Here is a 23961-nt window from a genome sequence, read left to right as displayed (position 1 = left end):
GAAACTTTCAGCCGATCTGAGCATTATTGTGTATGGGGGAGATGGCTGTAAAATTCTTTACCCGACAGCTATCTGATGTATGTGGGGGTCTTAAGGTGAGCCTCTCTCTTGGGGCTCTTCTCCACTTGCGAGAAAAAAAAACGGTCCGTAATCTGGACCGAAAAAAAGGGATGAAAAGTATACGATTGTCATGCGAGTTCAATGCGATTTTTTTAATCGCACCATCCGTTTGACATCCGTATGCAATCCATTTTATTTCTCTGCAACTATTTTTATACAGTCATTTACAGGACTATTTACAGTGTTCTATGCCACAGAATGGTAAGATATCCGTAAAAAAACGGATGGAATACGGATGGTCCGTATTCCATGCATTTTTTTCTCGCACCCATTGACTTGCATTGGCGAGTCTCGTCCGAGACTCGCAGCAAATCGCAACATGCTGCAATTTTTTTTCTCAGTCCGATTTCGGCTGAGAAAAAAAACGCAAATGAGATGTCACCTATTGAAAAACATTGGTCCGAGTGCAATACGATTTTTTATCGGATTGCACTCTTCCTTTTTTCTCGAAAGTGGAAAAGAGCCCTTATAGAGATAACCATTTCCCAGGACTCTTCTCTCCCTAGGCTAGTTTGGTCCTGCGTCCTTCTGATGAACTCTACTTTTCTCAGGAATGCCCAACAAATCTAAAGACAAAGCCTAGCCCTAATTCAGAAGGTTACTATTACCCTTTGCAAAGTCTAGCATGCCTATGTACCTCATGTTTGACAAAGTCACCACAGGGCGCCCAGCCAACAGATGCCTGCAACTAACTAAACTTATGGTAAAATGACCAAGAAGGTCCCAGTTTCAGCCTCTTTTTGGGTTTACAGTGCTGAGGATCTGCCCCAATTTTTAACCCGGGAGATTCACTGCAAGTTAGTTAAACACCACCACCATACATACCAGTAAAATGATGTACTAAGCACATGACATAGGTATACATGGCATACTTTCACTTGTGTGTTTTTAATGGGGAGAGTAGGAAACATCTCTCCTTCCTGACAACTTGCGCATGCGCAGCCGGAACTCTGCCCCCTCCTCCCCGCTCATCACACTGGGTAGCGGATGCGTCGTAAGACACTCTTTCTCTTTCTCTTTCTCTTTCTCTTTCTCTTTCTCTTTCTCTTTCTCTTTCTCTTTCTCTTTCTCTTTCTCTTTCTCTTTCTCTTTCTCTTTCTCTTTCTCTTTCTCTTTCTCTTTCTCTTTCTCTTTCTCTTTCTCTTTTTCTCTTTTTCTCTCTCCTTCTCTCTCTCCTTCCTGGTTTTTACATCAATTTTAAAGATCCCATTCACTTAGAAAGTGAGCTCTGTTCACGCAGTCAGAATTTGCACTTGGTCGATATAGCAGATAATATCTGTAACTTTGGATTTTAATATCATGAACTCCCAGAAATTCCCTTGAAGGCTCGGCTCACATTGGAGTCTGTCATTTTCATTCAGGGACTCGTTGTTTTGGTTAACGAAAATAGCTCCAGGACTCCTTGCTGTCAAAAATACCGAATACTGACCAACTCCATTGTGAGTTAAAACCGGCTCTGATAGCTGGGATAGCGTTGTTATGAATAGAAGCCATGACACCATTGTGCAGCACCTCTTAGGCTGGTGTTGGCAGCAGGAGTGACATGTAACATATAGTCTGCTTCTGTTAGACATAGTAACCATAAGGCCATGTTCACATGTTCAGTATATGGTCAGTATCTTACCTCAGTATGTGTAAGCCAAAACCAGATGTGGAACAATCAGAGAAAAAGTATAAGGCCGGGATCACACATGTGAGAAATATGGCCGAGTCTCGCATGTTAATACCTGGCATTGCCGCCGTTACTCAGGAGCGGACCGTGCGGCTCCATGTATTGCTATGCGTCCGCACGCTCCCCTCCTGAGTGACCGTGGCAATGCCGGGTATTACCATGCGAGACTCGGCAGTAATAGAAACACGTCACCACTTATGCATTTATCACCCACTGCTGGTTTCGGCCGACAAATACTGAGGTAAAATATTGACCAAATACTGAACGTATGACCGTGGCCGAACAGTTATGACATTTCAGACATGATTGTTACAGTTTTTTCTGTGTTTTCAGTAATTTTTACTATGCAGCATTTTTTAAATCCCCCCCCCCCCCCCCCAATTAGCTGGTCTAATAATCTGGGAGTGAGTGTCCTCTAACTATTGCCCCATCTGAACAGCTGATCAACCGCACATAATGCTCATCATCGGGCATGATAATTTTTAGTAGGCTTAAAAAGTATTATTGTCGGCAGCATAACATGAAATGAGACCAGTGCTGCTGACAAGATAATGTTCTATGATCACAGAACAATGGTGTTAACCCCTTCCCGACCTTTGACGCCACGTAGGCATCATGAAAGTCGGTGCCAATCCGACCCATGACGCCTATGTGGCATCATGGAATGATCGCGTCCCTGCAGATCGGGTGAAAGGGTTATCTCCTATTTTACCCGATCTGCAGGGAGAGGGGGAGTTGTACTTCAGCCCAGGGGGGGTGGCTTTGCACCCACGTGGCTACGATCGCTCTGATTGGCTGTTGAAAGTGCAACAGCCAATCGGAGCAATTTGCAATATTTCACCTATGAAAATGGTGAAATATTGCAATCCAGCCATGGCCGATGCTGCAATAGCATCTGCCATGGCTGGAAATCATGTTCTGCCCCCCCCCACCGCCCCCGATCTCCTCCCCAGTGCTCCGTTCTGTCCGGTACCCCCCTCCGTCCCCCTGTCCGCTCCCCCGTGCTCCTGTCCGCTCCCCCGTGCTCCTGTCCGCTCCCCCGGTCCTCCGATCCCCCCCCCTGTGCTTCGATCCACCCCCCCACCACCCCCTCATACTTACCGAGCCTCCCGAAGTCGGTCCGTCTTCTCCCTGGGTGCCGCCATCTTCCAAAAATTTATTTTTTTTCCACTAGGGTTAGGGTTAGAACTAGGGTTAGAACTAGAACTAGGGGTAGGGTTAGGGTTAGGGGTAGGGTTAGGGTTATGGCATGTGCACACAGTGTGGATTGGCCGCGGATCCGCAGCGGATTGGCCGCGGATCCGCAGCAGATCGGCCGCGGATCCGCAGCGGATTGGCCGCTGCGAATTCGTAGCAGTTTTCCATCAGGTTTACAGTACCATGTACACCTATGGAAAACCAAATCCGCTGTGCCCATGGTGCGGAAAATTCCGTGCAGAAACGCTGCGTTGTATTTTCCGCAGCATGTCAATTCTTTGTGCGGATTCCGCAGCGTTTTACACCTGTTCCTCAATAGGTATCCGCAGGTGAAATGCGCACAAAAAAACACTGGAAATCCGCTGTAAATCCGCAGGTAAAACGCAGTGCCTTTTACCTGCAGATTTTTCAATAATCGTGCGGAAAAATCTCACACGAATCCGCAACGTGGGCACATAGCCTTAGGGTTAGGGTTGGAATTAGAGTTAGGGTTGGAATTAGGGCTAGGGTTGGAAATAGGGTTAAGATTAGGCTTGTGGTTAGGGTTACGGATAGGGTTAGGGGTGTGTTGGGGTTACAGTTGTGGTTAGGGTTGGGATTAGGGTTAGGATTAGGGTTAGGGTTGGAATTAGGGTTACGGGTGTGTTGCGGTTAGGGTTGTGGTTAGGGGTGTGTTGGGGTTAGGGTTGTGATTAGGGTTATGGTTACAGTTGGGATTAGGATTAGGGGTGTGTTGGGGTTAGTGTTGAAGTTAGAATTGAGGGGTTTCCACTGTTTAGGCACATCAGGGGTCTCCAAACGCAACATGGCGCCACCATTGATTCCAGCCAATCTTGCGTTCAAAAAGTCAAATGGTGCTCCCTCCCTTCTAAGCCCCGACGTGCGCCCAAACAGTGGTGTACCCCCACATTTGAGGTACCAGCGTACTCAGGACAAACTGGGCAACAACTGTTGGGGTCCAATTTCTCCTGTTACCCTTGCAAAAATAAAAAATTACTTGCTAAAACATAATTTTTGAGGAAAGAACAATTATTTTTTATTTTCACGGCTCTGCGTTATTAACTTCTGTGAAGCACTTGGGGGTTGAAAGTGCTCACCACACATCTAGATAAGTTCCTTCGGGGGTCTAGTTTCCAAAATGGGGTCACTTGTGGGGTGTTTCTACTATTTAGGCACATCAGGGGCTCTGCAAATGCAACGTGATGCCCGCAGATGATTCCATCAAAGTCTGCATTTCAAATGTCACTACTTCCCTTCCGAGCCCTGACGTGCGCCCAAACAGTAGTTTACCCCCACATATGGGGTATCAGCGTACTCACAACAAACTGGGCAACAAATATTGGGGCCCAATTTCTCCTGTTACCCTTGTGAAAATAAAAAATTGCTTGCTAAAACATCTTTTTTGAGGAAAGAAAAATGATTTTTTATTTTCACGGGTCTGCGTTGTAAACTTCTGTGAAGCACTTGGGGGTTGAACGTGCTCATCACACATCTAGATAAGTTCCTTGGGGGTCTAGTTTCCAAAATGGGGTCACTTGTGGCGTGTTTCTACTGTTTAGGCACATCAGGGGCTCTGCAAATGCAATGTGACGCCCGCAGACCATTCCATCAAAGTCTGCATTTCAAATGTCACTACTTCCCTTCCGAGCCCTGACGTGTGCCCAAACAGTGGTTTACCCCCACATATGGGGTATCAGCGTACTCACAACAAACTGGACAACAAATATTGTGGTCCAATTTCTCCTGTTACCCTTGTGAAAATAAAAAATTGCTTGCTAAAACATCTTTTTTGAGGAAAGAAAAATGATTTTTTATTTTCACGGCTCTGCGTTGTAAACTTCTGTGAAGCTCTTGGGGGTTGAACGTGCTCACCACACATCTAGATAAGTTCCTTGGGGGGTCTAGTTTCCAAAATGGGGTCACTTTTGGGGGGTTTCTACTGTTTAGGCATATCAGGGGCTTTGCAAACGTAGCATGATGCCCGCAGACCATTCCATCAAAGTCTGCATTCCAAAACGTCACTACTTCCCTTCCGAGCCCCGGCATGTGCCCAAACAGTGGTTTACCCCCACATATGGGGTATCAGCGTACTCAGGAGAAACTGGACAACAACTTTTGGGGTCAAATTTCTCCTGTTACCCTTGCAAAAATAAAAAATTCTGGGCTAAAAAAATATTTTTGAGGAAAGGAAACACATTTATTATTTTCACGGCTCTGCGTTATAAACTTCTGTGAAGCAGTTGGGGGTTCAAAGTGCTCACCACACATCTAGATAAGTTCCCTTGGGGGTCTAGTTTCCAAAATGGAGTCACTTGTGGGGAGTTCCTACTGTTTAGGCACATCAGGGGCTCTGCAAACGCAACCTGACGCCCGCAGAGCATTCCATCAAAGTCTGCATTTCAAAACGTCACTACTTCCCTTCCAAACCCCGACGTGTGCCAAAACAGTGGTTTACCCCCACATATGGGGTATCAGCGTACTCAGGAGAAACTGGACAACAACTTTTGGGGTCCAATTTCTCCTGTTACCCTTGGGAAAATAAAAAATTGTGGGCTAAAAAATCATTTTTGAGAAAAGAAAAATTATTTTTTATTTTCATGGCTCTGCGTTATAAACTTCTGTGAAGCACTTGGGGGTTCAAAGTGCTCACCACACATCTAGATTAGTTCCTTGGGAGGTCTAGTTTCCAAAATGGGGTCACTTGTGCGGGAGCTCCAATGTTTAGGCACACAGGGGCTCTCCAAACGCGACATGGTGTCCACTAATGATTGGAGCTAATTTTCCATTCAAAAAGCCAAATGGCGTGCCTTCCCTTCCGAGCCCTGCGGTGCGCCCAAACAGTGGTTTACCCCCACATATGGGGTATCATCGTACTCAGGACAAACTGGACAACAACATTTGGGGTCCAATTTCTCCTATTACCCTTGGGAAAATAAAAAATTCTGGGCTAAAAATCATTTTTGAGGAAAGAAAAATTATTTTTTATTTTGACGGCTCTGCGTTATAAACTTCTGTGAAGCACCTGGGGGTTATAAGTGCTCACTATGCATCTAGATAAGTTCCTTGGGGGGTCTAGTTTCCAAAATGGGGTCACTTGTAGGGGAGCTCCAATGTTTAGGCACACAGGAGCTCTCCAAACGCGACATGGTGTCTGCTAACGATTGGAGCTAATTTTCCATTCAAAAAGTCAAATGGCACGCCTCCCCTTCCGAGCCTTGCCGTGCACCCAAACAGTGGTTTACCCCCACATATGAGGTATCGGCGTACTCAGGAGAAATTGCCCAACAAATTTTAGGATCCATTTTATCCTGTTGCCCATGTGAAAATGAAAAAATTGAGGCTAAAAGAAATTTTTTGTGAAAAAAAAAAAAAGTACTTTTTCATTTTTACGGATCAATTTGTGAAGCACCTGGGGGTTTAAAGTGCTCACTATGCATCTAGATAAGTTCCTTGGGGGGTCTAGTTTCCAAAATGGGGTCACTTGTCGGGGAGCTCCAATGTTTAGGCACACGGGGGCTCTCCAAACGCGACATGGTGTCCGCTAAAGAGTGGAGCCAATTTTTAATTGAAAAAGTCAAATGGCGCTCCTTCCCTTCCGAGCCCTGCCGTGCGCCCAAACAGTGGTTTACCCCCACATATGAGGTATCAGCGTACTCAGGACAAATTGGACAACAACGTCCGTGGTCCAGTTTCTCCTTTTACCCTTGGGAAAATAAAAAATTGTTGCTAAAAGATCATTTTTGTGACTAAAAAGTTAAATGTTCATTTTTTACTTCCATGTTGCTTCTGCTGCTGTGAAACACCTGAAGGGTTAATAAACTTCTTGAATGTGGTTTTGAGCACCTTGAGGGGTGCAGTTTTTAGAATGGTGTCACTTTTGGGTATTTTCAGCCATATAGAACCCTCAAACTGACTTCAAATGTGAGGTGGTCCCTAAAAAAATGGTTTTGTAAATTTTGTTGTAAAAATGAGAAATCACTGGTCAAATTTTAACCCTTATAACTTCCTAGCAAAAAAAAAATTTGTTTCCAAAATTGTGCTGATGTAAAGTAGACATGTGGGAAATGTTATTTATTAACTATTTTGTGTCACATAACTCTCTGGTTTAACAGAATAAAAATTCAAAATGTGAAAATTGCGAAATTTTCAAAATTTTTGCCAAATTTCCGTTTTTTTCACAAATAAACTCAGAAATTATCGACCTAAATTTACCACTAACATGAAGCCCAATATGTCACGAAAAAACAATCTCAGAATCGCTAGGATCCGTTGAAGCGTTCCTGAGTTATTACCTCATAAAGGGACACTGGTTAGAATTGCAAAAAACGGCAAGGTCATTAAGGCCAAAATAGGCTGGGTCATGAAGGGGTTAATGATCGCTCTGTGCACAATTGTGGAGGTTTACAATAGCCAATAAATGACCAGTTGCCTGTAGCTGCTCAATTAATGGCCGTGATCGTGCCGTGTAATACTGGCCTTAGACTCCCTAAGCTTTCTGCCATGTCTCGGGATGTTATGCTGGGTTGTTTTGTGTGTCTTCTGCAGGATCAATATCTGCAGGGCGCGGTGAGGCCTGTCATCAGGATGACGAGGTTGTTACTTTGATCTCTGTATTGAACCTTGCAGACTATAAATCGGGCCAGACACTATATTGATATTTGTTCATTGTAAAGCAGGAGTTAAGTGTGGCCTGATGTGTATGTATCTGTGTTTTATTAGTAGTGGTCACAGTCCTAAAGTAAACCTCCTGGGCCCCAGTGCAAAATCTGCAACTGGGTCTAAACCGACCGATTGCCATAGATCATATTGGTGTATTTTTATGCACAAAAGGAGCCTTTTGTACCCTTCAGACACCAAGGTCACCGGTGAGAATACTGAGAAAAATAGACTTAGGCACTCAACATATGTGGAGTTTTTTGTGATTTATTGTAGTTATCAAATTTGACTACAATAAATCACAAAAAAATCCACAAGTTGAGTGCCTAAGTCTATTTTTCTCTATATATGGTGTTGGACTCTACTTAGACACCACATCTGGTAGTGCATACTGTGTCTCTATACAGGTGAGAATACTGACTTTATCCCCTCCCCGAATTTCCTATATGTGTGCTACTGGTAATGGCCTAATTTACTTATTTATTTGATGGGCCGGCTCCGGGTTTTTGAGGGCCCCGGGCGAAAGACTCAGTGGGCCCCCCCCCCCCTTAGCACATACCACGATTCATGATGCACAGATACAGCAGAGACATGTAGATATAGTACAATGCCAGATTTAACTTCTTACATGAGTGATAGCTATTGTAAATTCTACAATACCATACAGCAGAGGGGCTTTATATAAGTCAATCTTTTATATGTCAATTTTTGTGACCTACTCCCTCTTCCTCAGTTACCAGTAGGCATTAAATTGTTAGCTAAACATGCTGCAAATAAAAAAACTGCATACATTGAAAATGACAATTTTTTAACGGAAAACTTTTTAAAGTAAACATTAGAAAGTATTAACGTATAACATTTGTAAAAGTGCAAAATGTGTAGCATATAGCACAGCCACGTAGTATATAACACAGCCATGTAGTATAAAGCGCAGCCACGTAGCATATAACACAGCCCACATAGTATATAGCACAGCTACGTAGCATATAACACAGCCCACGTAGTATATAACACAGCCATATAGTATATAGCACAGCCACGTAGCATATAACACAGCCCACATGGTATATAACACAGCCCACGTAGTACTGTATATAGAACAGCCACATAGCATATAACACAGCCCATGTAGTATATAGCACATCCACATAGTATATAAGGCAGCCATGTAGTATATAGCACAGCCATGTAACATATAACACTGCCCACATAGTATATAACACAACCCACGTAGCATATAGCACAGCCACGTAGCATATAGCACAGCCCACGTAGTATATAGAACAGCCCACGTAGTATATAGCACAGCCACATGGTATATAGCTCAGCCACGTATCATATAGCAGTGTGGGCACCATAACCCTGTTAAAAAAAGAATTAAATAAAAAATAGTTATATACTCACCTTCTGGCAGCCCCCGAATCCAGCCCAGGCCTTAGCGATGCTCGCGGCAGCTCCCTTTCCCAGTAATGCCTTGGGAGACAATGACCTGTGATGACGTAGCGGCCTCGCGAGACCACTACGTCATCGGGTCATTTCGCAAGGCATTACTGGGAACGCTAGCTGCCGTCAGCATCGCGAGCATCGGGAAGGCTGCGGGGGCCGCCGGAAGGTGAGTATAGCATGATTTTTAAAAAAAAATTATTATTTTTATCAATAGTAAAAAGTTGTTCACACACTTGTCAAAATGGAAATGGGCCCCCCACCTGCTCAGGGCTCCAGCACTTGCCCAGGTGCTGACGCCAGCCCTGGGTTCAGTACCTGTCTCCTCATGAGTAGGGTTGAGCGACTTTTATTTTTATAGGATCGGGTCGGGTTTCACGAAACCCGACTTTCTCAAAAGTCGGGTCGAGTGAAATCGGCCGATCCTATAAAAAAGTCGGGGTCGGCCGAAACACGAAACCCAATGCAGTGCAATGGGATACTATGGTTCCCAGGGTCTGAAGGAGAGGAAACTCTCCTTCAGGCCCTGGGATCCATATTAATGTGTAAAATAAAGAATCAAAATAAAAAATATTGATATACTCACTCACCCTCGGACGCGCCCTGGTACTAACCGGCAGCCTTCCTTCCTAAGAATGAGTGCGTGAATGACCTGCGGTGACGTCACGGCTTGTGATTGGTCGCGAGCGGTCACATGGACAAGCTGCAACGTCATCTAAGGTCCTTCACGCGCTCATTCTTAGGAAGGAAGGCTGCCGGAAAGAAGCAGGGCGCGTCCGAGTGTGAGTATATCGCAAACATATCGGAACTCGGTATCGGAATTCCGATACCAGATTCAGAAGATCGCCGACCTCATGGCCGACCCCACACAGGGGTCGGGTCGGGTTTCATGAAACCCGACTTTGCCAAAGGTCGGCGACTTCTGAAAATGGCCGACCCGTTTCGCTCAACCCTACTCATGAGCATTCTCAGAACAGCCTCCTGCAACTGCTTATCCCCAGTGATAGTGATACACCCGTGCTGACCCTTTCACTGCCATCATCTGTACTCCAAATGAGTATGTTCTTATAGCAATGGAGCTAAAAATAGGCACATAGACTGGGGAAAAGCAGGGGCTTGGCAGCCACTTGCATGCATTTGTTTTACAGGAAGACAAATCTCCTAATAAAGTGATTTGTAAAGTTTCCTAACTTTCATTCAAAACAAAATTCTTAAAAAACAAAGCCAAAAAAAAACCTAGTTACTCTTTACATGGAATTGTTAGAGGTTTGACAGGAGCTTTTAAGTAGATAAAGTGCAGCAATCAGAGTAAGCCTCTATCGCTGCTGTTAGAGGCATGAGCTGACTGTATTACACAGCCGGTATCTACCATGTGCAGCGGGCTCACCAACTGAACCCGCTGTACGTACCGACGGCCGCTCCAATAATAGCACACCATAGATTAGAAAATGGTTAAAATCTGTAATCTCTGGTCATTCTGGGATGTTTCAGTTTGGATCATTGTAGGAATGATCGAACATACAATTATTTGGCTGCATAAAGACCTCAGCTCTTAGGGTATGTTTCCACGGTCAGGAAACGCTGCTTTTTTGACGCTGCGCAGAGCTGCAGCGTCAAAAAAGCAGCGTCCAGATGTTCCAGCATAGTGGAGGGGATTTTATGAAATCCCGTCTCCACTATGCGTGGAAACCCGCACGCGATGGCCCTGCGACTCCGGACATGCTGCGCGTCTTTTCAGATCGCAGCATGTCCGTACACCTTGCGGGGACGCAGCGTCCCCGCAAGGCATATCACAGGGCCCTATGGGAGAGAGCGATCATCCCGGATGTGAAGAGTTAACACATCCGGCATGATCGCGTCCCAGAAAGGGGGCGGGGCTTAGCGCCGAGCGGCTTCGCCGCTGCGGCGATACCGCCGGCCATCCTGATCGTGGAGTCATACCCTAACATTGTTTGTATTGCAGACAGTGTGCACCTGTGTATTCTCTTGATTCTTTTAGATCAGCATTTCCCAAATCCAGTCCTTACAGCCCCTCAACTATTATGAGCGTGTCATGTCCTCCTGGGAGATCTGGGGGTAGAAGATCACTGCATATTGTTTAGCCTGTGCTTTTTGGTCCTATATTAAATTAATTTGTTTTGCTTTGGTGCTTAAGAGGTTAATGACCCTTTCTATGCTGTTCAGAAACTTGCAGCTCCATTTTCTGCTACTTCTGATCGGGTCGTTACCTCTTCCTATAAAACCTGGCCAGACCCTCTCTGTCTTGCCATTGAAAGCTCTGCTTCCTTGCTCCTAGGAGAGCTATGCTGAATAGGAGTTTGTTGTTGTTTTTGTAGATTCGTCTTCCTGTGCTGCGTGCTTAAGCTAAGTGTTTGGAGAGAAATTGTTCTGGACGTGTTTACTATTATGTGTGTAGTTATCTCCTGGTCCTTGTTCCCATTTAGTTTATTCCTCCCTGTCCCTATCCTCCTTCCTATTGTTGGTACTTTTGTATGATGGAGGGTTTCTGTTATCCTTGTTTTGTCTTTTGTGTCTTGTTCACATTACATTTCTGTCCCAGGCTTTATGGGGTGGGGGAGGGGACAGATCAGGAATTACGGTAACAGGAGCATAGTGAGGTCGGAGACTCGGGCCTCTCTACCATGAAGAGTACCCTTGGGACAGGGATAGTTATTGTCCCAGTTTCAGGGACAGTTTGAGGCCCACCTACCTAAGACCATCACAGTGTGACAACAGCTGATTGTGTTTTCAGGATTTCCTTAGTATAGCACAGGTGAGAGAACGTGCAACCAGTTCTAATACTTTGATAATAATTCTGACACCTGTGCAAAACTAAGAAAATCGTGAAAACGTGGTCCATTGTGGGCTGTGAGCACTGGATATGGTGAACACTGCTTTAATTAGTGCTGAGCATATTGGGTTTTTTTACAAGCCTTAGTCACATGAATAGGACAGTCGTTGAAATTTCTGCAACAAATCTGCTGCCTGTGAGCACAGAATTATAGAGAACCCGACTAAAGTACATTCTGCTAACATAGGACTTACATATACATTTCTTGTCCATGGACTGACACATTACCATTAGTTCTGCTCCACAGTATCTGCATCTGTAAGATTTAGTAGAGCAAAGTTTCTACCCTGGAAAAGTGTGTAATATATGGTACGGGGATGGATGGGTTATCCATCTATACCCATTAGATAAATGTCAGCAGAACCCTTAGACTTTGCTGGGACCAAACAACCATGGTTTTCCCACTAGTCACCACCATGGCAGATATCAGAGGAAAGATGTACTAAGTGTGTTGGATGTATCTGGCAGTGGCATAATCCCATTTCCCATTTGAGAACACATGCATGCTCGCCTGTCGTGTACATGGCTGCCTTTGCTAGCGACTGAGCACATGCATGCTAAAATATGCTCAAAATTCATTAAGGGGCTCTCTCCTCTTTATAAGTTTGGTGCATTTTACTCCAGTACACACTTCATCCAGAATGGCATACAAAATGCTAGGCTTGATGAATCAGGGCTATTGTATCCAAAGCTTTAAAGGGAACCTGTCAGCTGCCTCATCCAGAGCCTGACTGCACGACTGCAGCCATGTATATATTTCACTGAAGCTATATAGTATGAAGAACTGTCCGGAGACCATTGGGATGGGTAGTTGTGACTAGTCTGTTGCCCTCCAAGCGCTGGTTCAGGTGATTGACAGGTCTGTTGATAAATGAAGCGGAGGTATCCATACAGATCCATTCATTGTCTGTGGGGCTGCGGAGTACAGTCTCATAGGCAATGAATGGAGCGGAGATCATGCCTGTGCATTCTGCTCTATTCAGGACTGGACCGCAGAGCTCGTAGGATTTCAGTGCGCCGATTTCAAGATCACTGAGAGATCCAGGAGTTGGATCCCCAGCGATCAGCAAAGGGATAGCAAATAACTTGATTTTTGGGGAATAACCCTTTAATTGTTACACAGTTATGCAGCTCAACGGATGTACATTTTATTGATGATGAAGCTGCTTTTATCAAAGCTGTTATCAAAAACAAATCATGCCATTTATTATGTGGCTGCAACCTGTGAACACAGCCTAAAGGGCCAAATACTGCACGGTGGCTGCCATATAGAATAGTATATGTGCTGCTCTACGTAGTAATGGACTATCCTATTATCATAGTCCACCAGGACATTATCTACATTCAGTTCCCCAGCCGTCTGTACCTGCAAGCAGTGACCTGCCTCACACACCTTAAATAAACACGGTCGCCGAATACACCGTGGGCTCATCCACTCTCATCCTCCCTGGCTGTATAACTTTATAAAATTCTGTTTTATACAATGACTCCTAGCCCGCATTACAGCAAAGAAGCACACTCTTATGTTAAAGGAGTTGTCCAGGACTGATATACGAGTGTGTATGTATATATATATATATATATATATATATATATATATATATATATATATATATATATATATATATATAATTTTACAATGGGCCTGAAATGAGGAGGCAGGTAGTTGCTAACAGGCAGCTACCTGCCTGTTCTACCCAGCATTGGCTCAAGAGCGATCACCGACCACTTCTGCCGGCGATTCAGCTGCTCCTACTCGTCAACAGAGCAGTTCATCGTCTTCCAGTCTGCTCTGTCAACTGGGCATGACTGCTGACATTACTGACAGCTGGTTCCCCGCAGTTAGGCAGTAGGGAGCCGTCTGTCAATCAGCTTGAAGTCTACAGTCATGCCCATTAATAGAGCAGAGGGCATGAGAAGCTGCTCCTCTGTTAATGTGACGTCAGTGGAAGCCGCGGAATCACCGGCAGGAGCGGTCAGCAACTTCTATTCCAGCAGAGATTTTGTTTCCCCAATTTATAACCTGACACATTCAGGCGGCCCCCACCCAGCATCGGGCGCAATGGTCAGTGGTGCACTTCTGCTTCCATCTCCATGAGTTGTGTGACGGATCGGGTTTTCACATGAATTCTGTTTGTGCCATTTAGGACCTCGGGTGTGAATCGGCCTTCGCCGTGTAGTTACACGATGCAGCAGGTTTTCATTTTGCTGATTTTGTTTCCCTATCTGTATATGCATATAATGGCCTTCTCCAGTCAGCTGTGCATAGCATCAGACAGTCTGTATACATTTACTCTGTGGATATCCCTGTGGGTTCCAGGTCCTGACTTCAGATAATCAGACCAGCTAGGAAACCCAGAAGTTACAGCTTACAATACAGACAAAGGAAAGCCAAACTATAACCTCATAATGCAAACATTATTCCGATTTCTGGCACAATAGCTGTTTGCAGTTTGTTATAGCAACTACATTTAACCTCTGTATAGACAGCAGCTATTAGTGTTGTGCATGTCACATTTGGACATATTTACACTCCTCAGCATTTTAAATTGCAAACCCAAGAAGGAATAGTTGTGGAATTATGAATATGGCAGAGTTAATAGTCACGTGACTAATATGCAGATGATGAAAAAATGCCATTACTTTGGATGGTGGAACCAGTCGTACCACCATTTCTCCAAAAGTGTCCCTGGAGCTGTTTTTCAGTATGAATGTTCCAAGTCATATGTTGCTGTGAGCACCTGAGCGTGCTGCCATGGCCTGCAGGGTCTCCAGACTTGTCTCCCATCGAGCACATCTGGGATGTTATAGGTCAGCAATTGGGGGATTTTTTTTTTACTCAAATTCTCGTAATTGGCACTAAAAATTTATTTTCTTGCAATTTTTGGGTTTCGGAAAAATTTTGCAGTTTGCCTTTTCCGTTCTTTCTGCTGCATTACAAATTGTTAACTGCAAAATAAGTTAAACACACTCTGCACAGAATGAATGATCAATCCAAGTACTGGCGCTCGGTGCATCGTAGCGAAACATTTATATACGCTTTCCCACCTGCTTGGTTTCCATCTGTCGCAACCCGTCATCATCTCTATGAAGCCAGAACTGTCAATCAAAGATGGGGAGAGATGGAGATGAAGGGCAACGTGGGCAACGTGGTTTGAACAATCATTCTCTGCTGACTGTCACTTTAAGGCCGGGGTCACACAAACAGAAAACATCGCATAGTACTCGGTACTCGGCCATGTTGTATTAGATAGCACTCGGCCCAGTGTTATATTATGGGGCAGTGCAGGTCAGCGACTAATTTCTAATGCCGAATCCACATGAGAAAACAATCACAGCATGCTGCGATTGACAGTGAGACTCTGCTCACAGGCATCCATACAAGTCTGAGTGTGTGTGAATTATCGGACTGCACTCAGATGTCATCCGAGTGCAGTCCGATATATGCCGAGACAGGCAATGCAGGAGACAGAGAAATTAATTCCTGCAATTCTGTCATGTGAGAGGATTGGAGCACAGGGTACTGACACTTGGATCACGCCTGCAGCAAAGCTGGAGACGTGGGTCATTATAGTATATCACATCCGATGCTCACATCTGATTCCAGCCTAACTGAGAGTGTGTCAATCTGCCTCTTCTGATGGGAAAGTTCGTAACTCTTTTATCTGTCTTTTTCTGAACTCTTCTCAGCTGATTAATAGCTACAGACCACATCAAAGTAAAATGTAGAACCGTAAAATCAAACCCAATTGTAAAAATTATTCTTATCCCCAAAATCATGTATTTAAAGAACAAAAAACAAACAAACAAAACTGTCCCCAAAAAATGGACAATCCCATCAAGAACCTTTCACAATTTTTTTTCTTTTATCTCACTGTTGCTTAGATATTAGCAATCAAAGTATTTGGCACCTAATGAGTCAGCACCCACTTGTACTTAACAAAAGTTATCAGATAACCGTTCATACAGGAAAAAGTAGTACATGCCCCTGATAAAGACACCCACTTGGACCTGTCAGTCTACATGAGTGGGTGAGAAGAAGCCGGCAGGGACATTCCTCCACGGTCTCAGAGGCGGCAGGGATCCGTCTTTGGGACGAGTCACTTCATCCAGTTTTTAACTATGAATTTCAGAGTAAAACCTACTGTCCATGACGGTTGTAGGCATCTCACACTCGAACCGCTTGTGGTTCAGGTGGCATGAATCATGTGACGATTACCAATATTTTTTTTGTTTTTTTGTACACTGCACAGTAAGTAGGTTACAGGACATATTCAGGATTAAGTTAAGAATTGGTTGTTACCTATAGCAACCAATTTTTTCCTTTTTTATTTATTCTTTCTAACATTGGACATGTAAGCGGTGATCAGATCTGTTGCTGATGGCAGCTCCTCCAGTTCTGTTCTGTACTCATTTTTCTACATGAGCCAATAAGTTGCTTCCCTGCTGGAAATAATTACATGGTCCTCTCACCAATGACGTAACTAAAGTCTGATGGGCCCAGGTGCAAAATTTGGACCCGTCCCCCTTCCTGCATGTTTTTTCAAATGTATGGGCCCTTGTAGCATTCTAAACCCTATACAGTTATATGAAAAAGTTTGGGCACCCCTATTAATCTTAAGCTTAATGTTTTATAAAAATTGTTTTTTTTTGCAACAGCTATTTCAGTTTCATATATCTAATAACTGTTGGACACAGTAATGTTTCTGCCTTGAAATGAGGTTTATTGTACTAACAGAAAATGTGCAATCTGCATTTAAACAAAATTTGACAGGTGCATAAGTATGGGCACCTCACCAGAAAAGTGACATTAATATTTAGTAGATCCTCCTTTTGCAAAAATAACAGCCTCTAGTCGCTTCCTGTAGCTTTTAATGAGTTCCTGGATCCTGGATGAAGGTATTTTTGACCATTCCTCTTTACAAAACAATTCCAGTTCAGTTAAGTTTGATGGTCGCCGAGCATGGACAGCCCTCTTCAAATGATCCCACAGATGTTCAATGATATTCAGGTCTGGGGACTGGGATGGCCATTCCAGAACAGTGTAATTGTTTCTCTGTATGAATGCCTGAGTAGATTTGGAGCGGTGTTTTGGATCATTGTCTTGCTGAAAGATCCATCCCATGCGTAACTTCAACTTTGTCACTGATTCATGAACATTATTGTCAAGAATCTGCTGATACTGAGAGGAATCCATGCGTCCCTCAACTTTAACAAGATTCCCGGTGCCGGCATTGGCCATACAGCCCCAAAGCATGATGGAACCTCCACCAAATTTTACTGTGGGTAGCAAGTGTTTTTCTTGGAATGCTGTGTTTTTTTGCCGCCATGCATAATGCCTTTTTGTATGACCAAACAACTCAATCTTGGTTTCATCAGTCCACAGGACCTTCTTCCAAAAAGAAATTGGCTTCTCCAAATGTGCTTTTGCATACCTCAGCCGACTCTGTTTGTGGCGTGCGTGCAGAAACGGCTTCTTTCGCATCACTCTCCCATACAGCTTCTCCTTGTGCAAAGTGCGTTGTATAGTTGACCGATGCACAGTGACACCATCTGCAGCAAGTTGATGCTGCAGCTCTCTGGAAGTGGTCTGAGGATTGTCCTTGACTGATCTCACCATTCTTCTTCTCTGCCTTTCTGATGTTTTTCTTGGCCTGCCACTTCTGGCCTTAACAAGAACTGTACCTGTGTTCTTCCATTTCCTTACTATGTTCCTCACAGTGGAAATTGACAGGTTAAATCTGAGACGGCTTTTTGTATCCTTCTCCTGAACAACTATGTTGAATAATCTTTGTTTTCAGATCATTTGACAGTTGTTTTGAGGAGCCCATGATGCCACTCTTCAGAGGAGATTCAAACAGGAGAACAACTTGCAAGTGGCCACTTTAAGTAGCTTTTCTCATGATTGGATACACCTGGCTATGAAGTTCAAAGCTCAATGAGGTTACAAAGCAAAAAAAGTGCTTTAGTAAGTCAGTAAAAAGTAGGTAGGAGTATTTAAAACAAGAAAATGATAAGGGTGCCCATACTTATGCACCTGTCAAATTTTGTTTGAATGCAGATTGCACATTTTCTGTTAGTACAAAAAACCTAATTTCAAGGCAGAAACATTACTGCGTCCAACAGTTATTAGATATATGAAGCTGAAATAGCTGTTGCAAAAAAAACAATTTTTAGAAAACATTAAGCTTAAGATTAATAGGGGTGCCCAAACTTTTTCATATAACTGTAAGTGCGTATGTGTTGCCCCCTTTCCATTATGTAGTAATGTCCCTCATTCTGGGGCCCTTCCTGGTATACATGTCCCCCATACTGGGTTCGATCCTAATACGTATATATGTCCTCCATTCTGGTATATATTCTCTTCATCCTGGGTTCCTTCCTTGTGTGTGTGTGTGTGTGTGTGTGTGTGTGTGTGTATATGTGTATATATATATATATATATATATATATATATATATATATATATATATATATGTCCCCCATGCTGGGTTACTTCCTGGTATATATGTGTTACTTTCTGGTAAATATGTCCCCAATCCTGGGCCCTTTCCTGGTACATGTGCCCCCTATCCTGGGTTCCATCCTGTTATATCTGTCCCCCATTCTGCCACTGTTCTCTAACCCAAAATAAATAAAAATTAATTCTACTCACCTTCCCCTGTTCCCATGTTGTGCGGCGTCCTCTTCTGTACCCAGCACAGATGCCGGCAGCTCACATTGGTGTGCCTGCTATGGGTGACATATGACATCACTGCCATTATCCTCCTGCCAATGTCAGCTGCTGGCCTCTCATTAGCCGGCTTGGTATGTTGCAGTGCAGGGACCCGGCAGGTCTCTGCACCACAATACATTTCATCTGAATATGTATCCTCGGACGCACATCCAGTTGAATTATCCTTTGGTATCTGTGCGCCCCTGTCCCTCACAGACCCAGTCGTAGTCGCAGCCACTGTGGCCATGATCGTTACACCTCTGAACCTCGCCACTTTTACCCCATTTTGCGTCTTATATTTTCAAATGTTCTTCAAATGTGCAGTTTTTGTTTTTTACACTGATAACTAGCATTTTTCTCTATAGAAAATTGTTGCAGCTGGAGATACAAACAAGGATGGACAGTTGGACTTTGGGGAATTTATGAAATATTTGGAAGATCATGAGAAAAAAATGAGAATTGCATTTACCAGCCTGGATAAAAATAAAGATGGTGAGGCATTCGTACTATCTTGCAAATCAACGTTGTATCTTAGGTGCTGAATTTTATCCTATATTAGTTAATACAGTGCATACTCTTCAATAAGAATATGTCAAATGTGTTGCCCTTTCTCAAGGGTCTTGGAAGGTAAGAGATCAGGAGATGATGGTCGGGTGATCCTTACAGTGTGTAGTTTATGGTTAATCTCCGGTACAGGAATCGATAGGATCATTTCAGTTTTACCCTTTACTCATGCTAAACATACACGTGAGATACAGTAAGTCTGAACTCGCCAATGTCAACTGAATTGGCCAACGATCTCGTGTATGACCACCACCGGTCCCCCAGTGTCTGCCCTGCCAGTATTAGACCGCCATTGGTCATTGGGTATGTGCACACGTTGAATATTTCAAGAAGATTATTCTACAATCAACAACTAGAGTATTGACAGGAAAAACACTGCTTAAAATTTGTGCATTGTTTTTGCTTTTTTACTCATTTGAATGGTGATAAACATGGCAAAAATGTCGAAAGAATCAATATACTAGAAATTTAAAAACAAAACAAAAAAAAGCTTTGATTCAAATCCACAAGGAAAAAATAAGTGGCGTGTAGATGAGATTTCAAAAATCTCATTCCCTTAGCTGGTCCTGTAAACTGCAGCGTGTTTTACCTTTAGGCTATATTCACACTTTACTTTTTTTGCAGCTTTTTTGTGCAAATGAAAAGCTGCTCTTTGCAGTACTAACAAAAGCTATGAGATTTCAGAAATCTCTATTGCACACTTGTTTTTTTTTTCCTGACTGAAGTGGAAAACTGCCGCATTTTTGAAATATGCAGCATGTCAGTTCTGTCAGCGTTTTAGCAGGGTTTTTCACAATAGAAAGCAATGAGAAAGTGCAATAAAAATGCAACCATGTGTTTTTACTTTTGTTTTGGTGAATAAAACTAAGTTCATTAAATCTGTACTATGGACAAGTGACACATATATAATCCACACCAAAAAATCAGCAAAAACACAGCTAAGCCTGCTTTTTGTATACAGCTTCTTTACTGCCAAGAGAGCAGGTTTTGCCTGCAGAAAAAAAAAGCTGAAAAATGCAACGTGTGAAAATAGCTTTACATTAGAAAAATGTTGATTATTTTCATCATTATTGAATTTTTGCTAAATAATCATAAATTAAATTTCTAGCCTATGAACCTCTGTAATAGTGACCAGTGTAGCCCCTATCCATCTAACATAACTAAAGGAGTTTTCCAACTTCAGGGAAGTGGACCCCGAGATCACCAAAATGCCTAAAACAGCGAGAGGAGCAGAAACTCTCTCTCTCCAGGCTCAGCACTGACTTCCTGCTGCTGCTCAGGTCTTGGTGGTTTGGATGCAGCGTCACCGCAGTAGGGAATGACATGGTTAATGGCGCTGGGGGTCACTTTCCTGAAAGTGGAGAACCCCTTTAAGTTTAATAAAGGTCTTTTGTAGGAAATATTACTAAAAGATATGATGGTTGAAGAAGGAAGCCTCGAACTTTCCTAATTTATAAATACTATTTTTGCTTGTATCTATAACGTGGTGGTTTCATAATTTTCCCCTTGTATTTTAGGGAAGATCGAATCATCTGAGATCATGAATTCGTTAAAGGCTTTGGGCATAAACATTTCATCAGACCATGCTGAGAAAATCCTAAAAAGGTCCGGAAAACTATTTTAAATACTTTGGTAAATCTGTCAAGGAAATGGAGGACATGGTTGTGAGGGGTTGTAACAAACATTAACGTTAATTAAAAGGATGTGATTGTTTCAGTGGAAAGTATTGGAATAATGAGATGGAGGAGGAGAAAGATGTCTGACATGGTCCAAGGAACAAATATATTGTCCTGCTAAATTCTACTAGTTTCTGTCTGTTTTGTCCATTTGTTTTTCATACAAAACCCCAAGCAGTAATTATTTTCCTGTTCTAACAGTATGGATGCAGATGGGACCCTTACTGTTGATTGGAATGAGTGGAGGGACCATTTTCTATTTAACCCGGCTGATGACATACAGGAAATTATCCGTTACTGGAAACATTCAACGGTAAGACTAAAACTAAAGGAAACTCCTCTCCAGCCATAGGTTTTCATCCCTTACAGTATTTACCTGTAATTATTTTAATCATTTATATTGAGTTTGTGAGTAAAGTGGGTGACTAACGTCTCTTTTTTTTCCTATTCATCTCATGCTGTGGCCAGGTTCTGGATATTGGTGACAGCCTCACCATCCCTGATGAGTTCACTGAAGAAGAGAAGAAGACCGGTCAATGGTGGAAACAGCTTCTGGCTGGGGGGATGGCAGGAGCTGTGTCCCGTACAGGAACGGCGCCCCTCGATCGTCTGAAAGTCATGATGCAGGTACTATAACATCATATTGCCAAAATGAAGTACTTGTGTCCCTCAATTTTCCCTGGTTCCACCAAAGCCACAAGACTAGAAGAGTTGAATAGAATTGCAGTCTACAGCCGAGCGGTGTCCTTGACTGTCTTGATCAGTGTCATGGGCTTGAATGTATAGGCAGGGCACATGGACCACCTGCCACTCCATTCAGCTCCTATGGGATGCAGTTTGCACCCAGGGAAGAAGAGGACACAGACGTCTCCCATCCTGGCCTTTAGTGAGACACATCATTTTATCAGTTTTCACCTATCCAGTGCATAGTTAAAGACTTTTTCAGACTTGATTACCTGCTCTAATAGACAGCAGCAGTAGAGAGGGCTATCAGTATCAATTTCTGTAAATGTCTAAGTGTATTTTAACCTTTTATCATGGTGCTCACAGATTATCAAATTTGCTTCTGTTTGTCTTGATGCAATTTGCAGCAAGAAATAATCATTGTCTTTTGACCCGATTAATACATTTCTCAATACGCCAGGTTCATGGATCCAAAGGAGGCTCGAATATGTTAGGTGGTCTGAAGCAAATGGTAAAGGAAGGAGGCATCCGGTCCCTGTGGCGAGGAAATGGAGTGAATGTCATCAAAATTGCCCCTGAGACGGCGATGAAATTTTATGCATATGAGCAGGTAATAGAATTAATACTGGATCATTTATGGTGGCTTCCACCTATCATTTGAGATACTTGAAACAAATTATGTACCATGGCTTTGTAGCCATTATGTGCTAACTATAGTATTGCTAGCTTGATATGGCAAAGGGGTCATTTGGGCCTTGTCTGATCACTGCGCTAAATTGCAATTGTAACCTCTGGACCCCCCATTTTTATGACCACAGACTAACTGTTTTATTACAGTAATCTGGCATAGTGTTATAAATATCAAGAACTGACTGTCACTTCCAAACAGAAAACAGGTGTACAGGAGCAAGCTAAGAGTAGCCACCTACATAAATAACTAACAAATTAAAGCTGCACTCTAGCGCTATAGCATGAAAACATGAGATATATCAAATTGGAATTGCATTGCTGTTCTAGCAGATAGATTAAAATGAAGATGCTTATCACATAAATTGGCCAATTCATGTACGCCCAACAGCCAGCGACAAGGCAGTCCTCTTTGTTGGCAACCTCTTTGCTGTGTTTTCTGTTTGGAAGTGATAGTCTTTGTACTGTATCCATAGGCTCTCTAACTGGGCACGCTACCCATCAGCCTATGGCGGTCTAAATCACAGCAGTATCCAATCTACTAAAGATGATCGAGTGTACTCGTTGCTCGGGTTTTCCTGAGCACACTCGGGTGACTTCCGAGTATTTATGACTGCTTGGAGATTTAGTTTTCATCGCTGCAGCTGAATGATTTACAGCTATTAGCCAGCTTGATTACATGTGGGGATTCCCTAGCAACCAGGCAACCCCCACATGTACTCAGGCTGGCTACTAGCTGTAAATCATTCAGCTGCTGCGATGAAAACTAAATCTCCGAACACTAACAAATACTCGGAGACCACCCGAGCGTGCTTGGGAAATCTCGAGCAACTCGCTCATCACTACTATCTACCCATATAATTGTGGGCTGGCAGCCCAGGAAAGGTATCATATTTGTTTAGCTTCCCAGCAAAGAGGAACCTAGCCTAATATGGTGGTTAGTTGCTCATTGCTTGAATGCCCATCCTAGTGCTTAATTGCCCATTTCTTAATGACTGAGCATCATCTACACCATCAGATTGGCCATCCTGGTGCATAGATGCCCATTTCTCCCAATGACTGTGCGTCCTATATACAGCATGGCTTCATGCTATGACCAATGCATTGGCCGGACCACAGCGTCTGTCATAGTCTTAAGCTACTTTCACAGTAGCGTCGGTACGGGCCCGTCGCAGTGCGTCGGGCTGACGTACCGACGCATACTGTGAAATAAAAGCACAACGGGGGCAGCCGATGCAGTTTTACAACGCATCCGCTGCCCCATTGTGAGTTGCGGGGAGGAGGGGGCGGAGTTTCGGCCGCGCATGCGCTGTCGAAAATGGCGGACACGACGCACAAAAAAAGTTACATGGAACTTTTTTTGTGCAGACGGTCTGCCAAAACACGACGCATCCGTCGCACGACAGATGTGACGTGTGGCAATCCGTCGCAATGCGTCGCTAATGAAAGTCAATGGAGAAAAAACGCATCCTGCAGGCAACTTTGCAGGATGCGTTTTTTCTCCAAAACGACGCATTGCGACGTGCGTCGAACGACGCTAGCGTGAAAGTAGCCTTAGATGGCACTGCATGCAGATACAGCTCTATAGAGAACTCTTTCTTTTCTCTTGGCACAATACGAACCAAGCCAGTTTTACTTAATTAATCCGTGTGTATATTTTACAACATGATTTTATTCTTTTATACTAATCTTTCTA

The 23961-nt window shown here is 43.4% G+C and overlaps 1 protein-coding gene across 1 annotated transcript in view; it reads left to right on the top strand.

Annotated features, from left to right (window-relative positions):
- The window catches only part of SLC25A24 (solute carrier family 25 member 24), a 47271-nt gene that overhangs the window by 6857 nt on the left and 16453 nt on the right, over nt 1-23961 (top strand). Inside the window, exons 2-6 of the mRNA XM_077276078.1 lie at nt 19020-19146; nt 20736-20823; nt 21096-21207; nt 21363-21521; nt 22039-22188. Coding sequence (XP_077132193.1) covers nt 19020-19146; nt 20736-20823; nt 21096-21207; nt 21363-21521; nt 22039-22188 — 636 coding nt within the window. The remainder of the gene's footprint in view (nt 1-19019; nt 19147-20735; nt 20824-21095; nt 21208-21362; nt 21522-22038; nt 22189-23961) is intronic.

Source organism: Ranitomeya variabilis, chromosome 8 (assembly GCF_051348905.1).
Source record: "Ranitomeya variabilis isolate aRanVar5 chromosome 8, aRanVar5.hap1, whole genome shotgun sequence".
In the NCBI taxonomy this organism is placed as follows: Eukaryota; Metazoa; Chordata; class Amphibia; order Anura; family Dendrobatidae; genus Ranitomeya; species Ranitomeya variabilis.
This window is presented reverse-complemented; position numbering and strand designations above follow the sequence as displayed.